At 41.4% G+C, this 7435-nt stretch overlaps 1 protein-coding gene across 1 annotated transcript; it reads left to right on the forward strand.

The window, feature by feature from the left end:
• The first annotated feature begins 819 nt into the window (after positions 1-819).
• LOC143099721 (claudin-like protein ZF-A89) lies at positions 820-1477 on the forward strand. The gene has a single exon (XM_076262646.1). It carries the CDS (start codon positions 820-822, stop codon positions 1450-1452), a length of 633 nt encoding a protein of 210 aa, XP_076118761.1. The 3' UTR covers positions 1453-1477.
• The last annotated feature ends 5958 nt before the right edge of the window (positions 1478-7435 follow it).

Genomic DNA, 7435 nt, shown 5'->3' on the forward strand with positions numbered 1-7435 from the left:
TATGTCACAAGATAAGATACAACCACACAACTTTATAGTCAGCCTATAGCTTTTAAAAGATAAAAGATGACATGCTGACAATACATCATCTCGAGCCTTCACAGCTTTACACAGAATATTTAGTGTGGCTTGAGCTACCATATGAAACTCATCCTAGAATCATAAAATGGCTGTTCATCAATACAATCAAATTCACATTCAGTCGCACTCAGATTTGCAGGTGTGTGAAGCTATGCTGCCACCTGCCTCCATCACTCAATTGATGTAATTATATGAATTGCCTCTGCTGTCTGCAAGTCATCCACAATTCTCAGTGCATTACATTTGTTTCTAAAGGTAAGCTAATAAATTGTCATGCCATAAACAGCCTACAGGAGGGGATCACATGCAGCAGCAGGAACAGCACTGCCCGACACTGTGAAAGGCCACACGTGATGCTGTTTAAAGGCTAATTATCCTATCCGATTGATCCACGTTATCGTCTTACACGTAGCCTAGTTATATGGTCATAAACAATAATTATTACTTATAAGTGTACCCTCCGAAATAAGGTGATGACATATCATCCAATTATCAAGGCTCACATTCATTGGGTTAAATTTCTACTAGCCTAGGCTACATGGTAGGATTTCGGCTTTGTTAATTGGTTGATTAATTAAGCGCAGCTGATACATGGTCCAAGTGCAGGTTCTCCCTATCAGTAATTAAAAAAACACGCCCAGAAAGACAAGTATAAAACACAATGACTTCTAGGCCTCAAATATCACTTGCGCTTTTCTCTTTGCAACACACGTTGTGGTGACAATAGCATCATTCGAGATGGCATCCGGCGGCCTCCAGATCCTGGGCACTACTTTGGCGATTATTGGCTGGATTGGCAACATCATAATTTGCGCTCTGCCTATGTGGAAAGTGACTGCATTTATTGGCAACAACATCGTCACGGCGCAGACCTTCTGGGAAGGCCTGTGGATGAACTGTGTGCAGCAGAGCACTGGACAGATGCAATGTAAGGTCTACGACTCCATGCTGGCTCTCCCACAGGACCTACAGGCTGCACGTGCACTAGTCGTAATTTCCATCCTGGTGACCGTGATGGGTATTCTGTTAGCCGTCGCTGGAGGGAAATGCACCAACTGTCTGGAGAATGGCGTAGGCAAGGCCAGAGTGGTCATCGCAGCTGGGGTGTTCTTTCTGGTCGGCGGCGTCCTCACTTTGATCCCGGTCTCTTGGTCCGCCAACTCTGTCATCAGGGATTTCTACAACCCCGTCCTCCTCGACGCGCAAAGACGGGAGCTGGGCGCATCTCTGTTTATCGGTTGGGGATCCGCCGGACTGCTGATTCTAGGAGGAGCCCTTCTCTGTTGCCAGTGCCCCAGGAAAGACGACCGCGGCTACTCTGCCAAGTATTCGGCTCCAAGGTCAACATCTAGCGGGAGAGCATACGTGTGATACAAAGGTTACGAACTCTACTCTTTACGGCGGAGACATTGGGTTACATTTTATTTTACTGAGCATGTTCACCTTTCTCTTTTATTTGAATAAATTATTGAATTTTAAGCATTCTTGGTGTACATTTTTCTACCCTTGTGTTCTACCAGTGTCTGCATTTTTATCCTTCATCCTTGCAACCGATGCGCTTCGTGCTTCGTGTTTGGTTATCCGCAGATAGGCTACAGGTCTCAAAATTAGAATATTGTGAAAGCGCTTCAAAAAGTGACTCCTGAATAGGCTAATTTTTTTTTTTTTACATTTGTGTTTAATTACGACTTACAACTCATGAGAATCAAAACAGTTTTTCAAAATATTAGAATAACAATGTGATTTAGAAATGGTTTCCTGAGCCTTTAATCTCTTAGCTAGATATTTAGCCTACATCATTACCAGTCAGACTATGTGGTGAATGTCAGGTGATTGTCTAATTTCACAATGATCATGGAGGGTAGCTGGCAGGCCACTTAAATCTCAATTGCTAACAGGTTCATCTGGTTTCTCCCAGGCTACATGGAGGATGTTCCGATTAAGAATCTGTCACTACCTCAAGTTCAAACTGAACTATTGAAAAAAAAAAGTTACTTTAAGGTGGTCTTTCGTGTTATTGCATTTAAATAGTTAAACATGGTTAAAAGGGTACTTTGCTCATATTTCAAATGTAGTGGAGTCAAAAGTACAGTACAGGTGCTGGTCATATATCATGAAAGTTACATATACATTCATTCCACACAGATATTTCAAGTGTTTTTTTTTTTTTTTAATTTTGGTTAGAACTGACAACTAATGAGAACCCCAAATTCAGTATCTCAGAAGATTAGACTATTGTGAAAAGGTTCAATATTGACACCTGGTGCCACATTCTAATCAGCTAATTTACTCAAAACACATTAAGGCCCTTAAATGGTCTCTCAATCATGGGGAAGACTCAGGGCTCTCAAGTGTCACGCATTGAGCGTGAGTCACTCATTTGAGTCTTTTGTCACGCTCTCCCTCCACACATTGTATTTCTCACGCAGAAACAATATTTATATATTTAATATGCTGCGCAGCTCTCACTATGGAACCGACAGGAATCAAGCGCGTCACCCCTGGAGTTCAGCCTGCCACTTATCAGCCAATCAAAAATAACGAGAGGGGCTACACAATAGGCAATCAGAAAATAGCTCTATTGTATCTGGGTAAGATTTAACAACAACCAATGAAAAACGCGTATCCTGGAATTGTTGAACGTGAACCTGTTACTTCTTCCAAGTTTCGTTCACCTTGGAGCTTCGAGCATCAGTTCATGATTTCAGCACAGCCACAGAGTAAGTCATCTTTTAATGTTACAACAAATCCACAACTTGTTTGACACAAACAATGACAACGTGACTGCTGCTATAGCTGTTTCCCAGATAATTAGCATCAGCATACAGACAGTTGTTCATGACTGTCTGTAACTTGCCTACTTGCCTAGTCTTTCGTTCACACGATGACTGACATATTGTGACATTCTAAACATCTCTCTCTCTCCAAATAGGCTTAATCATTGTATTAGCACTAAACAAATGAAAGTGTAGGCTATCCTATTGTTATAGGTCACTTTTAAAATAATGTCATATTATATAATTATATCCTGGCCATGGATGCATTAATCATTGCATCTGTATTCAAAAATGTCGGGTAAAAAGCAATTAAGCATCCTCTCATTCACCCTGAGAGGAAAACCCCCTAAAAGGTCCAGGTTAGTGGATGCTCATTGGTGGTGAAAAGGCCCATCATTGAATTGTTAGTGTCAAATCTTTTCTTTTGCAAATATGAGCAATTATAAATTATACTTTTGCCCCATTTTGACTTAGGAGGGCATTGCTCCTACATACTTTAGCCAATAATCAAATGCCTGCTCTCTTTTGGAAAGCTGAGGCACTGTTGGAAAACAATTAACTGTGTGATGTACTGACACAAAGTTACAAAGGCTAGATTATTATTTCCCTTTTCTACCGGATAACAAACATCTTTGAATTGACCACATTTCAGCCCTCTAGGTCTTGACTTGATATGACTTGAGTCCTATAGCATTAGGTCTTGTCATGCTGTGTGCAAAAGTAGATCAATATAGAATGACAACATGAGTACTTTAGACCATTATTTGCCACGGTATGCTCATGCATTTTGTAAAATGCCCTATATGAAAACTCCCAATAGGACTTTGGGTTATCCAAAATGCATACTGGCAATCAAATGCTAACTGCATATGAACTAATCTTGGCCTCAAATGAGAGGTAATACTCTGAAGTTTCATGCTTGCATTTGGATTGTAGGCTACTTCAGGTTCTGATATGACTACACTAAATATGGAATAATTACAAAAAATTACAAATTTATAGAATTTCTATTTCAATTTAATTGGTGTGTATAAGATGGGCTATATTTCTGCACAACTAATATTGGATCAATTGGTAACCGACCTGGGGCTGGTGTATGCTAGCTGGTGATGCTAGTTGCGCATGTAAATCCTCACACCCCTAACCTTAAGAACGGCTCTAACCGCTGAGTTGGAAGCTTGGGCTTTTAGCTCAGTGATTAGAGCGCTCGACTCCCATGCCGGTGTGTGTTGAGGTGGCGGGTTCGAGGGCCATGAGTGGCGGACGAGACGACCTCTGTTACACTGGAACATCTGAAGGGCATATTAATAACAACAACAAAAAGTTGTAGTGTTATTAATGAAACACCCCCATTCTCGCAACCCGTCTGACCAGCCAACCCTCGGACGGGGGGGGTAGAATGTCACTCTTGCCTGTCCTCAAAACTTGAGAGTCCTGGGAAGACTGCTGACTTGACAGTTGTCCAAAAAACGACTATTGACACCTTGCACAAGGAGGGAAAGACACAAAAGGTCATTGCTCAAGAGGAGGAAGAGAGGAGAGGTACAGAATCCAAGTTGCTTGAAGTCCAGTGTAAAGTTTCCACAATCAGTGATGGTTTGGGGTGTCATGTCATCTGCTGGTGTTGGTCCACGGTGTTTTCTGAGGTCCAGGGTCAACGCAGCCCTCTACCAGGAAGTTTTAGAGCACTTTATCCTTCATGCTGCTGACCAACTTTATGGAGATGCAGATTTCATTTTCCAACATGACTTGGCACCTGCACACAGTGCCAGTACCTGGTTTAAGGACCATGGTATCCCTGTTCTTAATTGGCCAGAAACTCGCCTGACCTTAACCCCATAGAAAATCTGTATGCATGAAGAGGAAGATGCGATACGCCAGACCCAACAATGCAGAAGAGCTGAAGGCCACTATCAGAGTAACCTGGGCTCTCATAACATCTGAGCAGTGCCACAGACTGATCGACTCAATGCCACGTCGGATTGCTGCAATAATTCAGGCAAAAGGAGCCCCAACTCAGTGTGCTGAGTGCTCAGTGGCAGACCGTGCGTTCAGTGGTTAGGCCTTCAAAGATGACTATTTTTTGACAAAAAACAATAATACGGGGGTGTTTCGGGGGGATACCCAAGATTTTTTTTTGCATTTCAGCGTTAAAATTTGCATTTTCCCAGCATTTCACGGTGGGGGAAAAAAGTTTTCTCTTTCTCACGCAAATCTGTGTAACACTCTAGAATCTTCGTTAGACAAACAATTAATGTTCCGAGCTGAATTCCGCATTGCTTAGATCTTTATTAGGCGAATAGCACCCGGCCATCATCCTTATCAGCAGCAAAGTCAATAGGCTGCTAGGCTAGGCTACTTATTTATCACCCATATTCATTACAATCTGCTGCCTGCTACTGTCCGGTGAAGACGTGCAATCCATGTCATATTGAAAATAAACGCCAAGTGCACTCAAGTATGGGTTTGTGCATACTATTTTGAAATATTTAGGCTATCAGTTGCCTAACTCATGTTAATGAGTCATGACTTGTACGCACATATGGCACTGCCACAGGTCTACAATGATGTGTTTTAATAGTGACATCTGACATCAGCAAACTTGCTTCAGACTGTTTGTAGGGCTCTCCTATAGCTGTAGCTTTAACGTTAACATTACAGTGCAACTGTTTTAGGTTGTGCTGTTGCTCTGATTACTCAAAAGCTAATGTGGAACTACAGTAGGCCATCCTACAGTGTTTGCCAAACGTATTTATGAGAAAGTGTCTCAACAGAAAATGCTAAGAAAATTTCTCAGCACACCACCATGATATTAAACATAAAAGTCAGAAAATGTATTGCCCTATGCTGCTTCTACTTGTTGCCTATTTCATAATGTCTGATGGCCACGCCATTGATTTCACCAATAATGTCCACAAAACACAGATATATAAATAGTCAGACTAATTAGCAGGGCAGGAAACCAAGGCAAATGACAATTTTCACATAGATGACGATCCAGACAGCTTCACCAAAGCCACATCAACTCACACACAACTTCAAGCTAGCATACAATCTAGTAGTAACCAACAGTGATGGGCAGTAACGCGTTACTGTAATCCCATTACTTTTTTCAAATATCGAGTAAAGTAAGGGATTACAATTGCAAAAACAGTAATGAGATTACTTTACTTTCCTGCAAGCAGCCTGCGTTACTGCGTTACTAAACCGTGATTTTGCCATAGACAGTAAAAGATTTTGGGATTTTGCTGTATGGATTTTGCTTTGTGAGACTAACTCGTGACAATGACGTAGCTGCGCGCAGAGGCGGACAGAGTACAGAGCTTCATTACTTGAGGAGAAGTACAGGTACCCTTTGCTAAATTTTACTCAAGTACAAGTAAAAGTACAACAGTCAGATGTCTACTTAAGTAAAAGTACTGGAGTACTTGTTTTTAAAAGTATCAAGAGTACAAGAGTAGCCTACATTTTCTAAATATTGCAATACTACTGCCACAGTGCTTACATTTATGTACAGAAACGTCCTACATGGTGTTATGATAAATGTTAATGTTAATACCTTGGAGAATGTTAAAGGAATTGAAAGTAAAACTCAAGTAATTTTCCTATTTTTATGTTGCCAGGGATGGGCAGTATTTCTAATACATGTATTTAAAATACTATTTTGTAATTGAAACACTTGAAGCGAAAACTATCATTAACTTGTTCAGAAAATTGAAATAGTCTGGCGAGGTGGGGCCACAGGTTGGCACATTCCCGGGATGGACTTGCTGCGTCTTCATCCATTGTTTCGTCCATGGTTTCGTCTCTTATCTAAATCTGACCATGGAGTTGACTTTGGCGGAAAACTGAAGGTGATTGCTGATAGGCTGTCCCAATCAGTGGAGCCTGCACAATCCAATCACGTTTGAGAGGGAAACAACAAATTGAGGGTTTCCGAGATTTTTCTTTTTTCCTTTTTTTGTTTAAGAAGTAACGGGTACTCACGGTTATGGATAGAAATGTAGTGGAGTAAAGAGTACAATATTTGCCTCTCAAATGTACTTGAGTAAAGTCATGAGTACTCCCCAAAAATGATACTCGAGTAAAGTACAGATCCCTCAAAATTGTACTCAAGTACTGTACTCAAGTAAATGTACTCCGTTACTGTCCGGCTCTGGCTGCGCGACATAGATGTAAACAACAGACACACATGGAGTGCGGGAGAGAGCGCGAACATGGAGCATTTAATTCATTGCAGTTCAGACATTACGAAAAAAACATTAACGCTGTACACTCTGCGTGGGAAGAAAAATGTTGTCTACAGCGAAAAATTCCACCTCAAATCTGAGCAAGCACCTAGCAAGCCGGCACAGGAATGTGAAACTCATTGAGACACCCCCAGATCCCGACATGCAGCAACAGGTGAAAATAGACTCAAGAGGACGTCGCCAGTTCCCTGTAGCCTACTGGCCCGTTATAAAAGGAGCTATTGTGCTAAATGTTTTTGGACTAGCCAATGGCTTATATTTGAATGGAGCTGATCATTATGAGAGTTGTGTAGACGCACTTAAAGTGACATCGCACCATTTCTAAAT

Source organism: Alosa pseudoharengus, unplaced genomic scaffold (assembly GCF_046254945.1).
Source record: "Alosa pseudoharengus isolate Yale_2024_CS ecotype anadromous, Long Island Sound unplaced genomic scaffold, YU_APseudo_1.1 YU_APseudo_1.1_scf_3, whole genome shotgun sequence".
NCBI classification, from domain to species: domain Eukaryota; kingdom Metazoa; phylum Chordata; class Actinopteri; order Clupeiformes; family Clupeidae; genus Alosa; species Alosa pseudoharengus.

Excerpts from the sequence above, each read along its gene's own strand:
- LOC143099721 (XM_076262646.1), top strand. The coding sequence starts at position 820 with ATGGCATCCGGCGGCCTCCAGATCCTGGGCACTACTTTGGCGATTATT.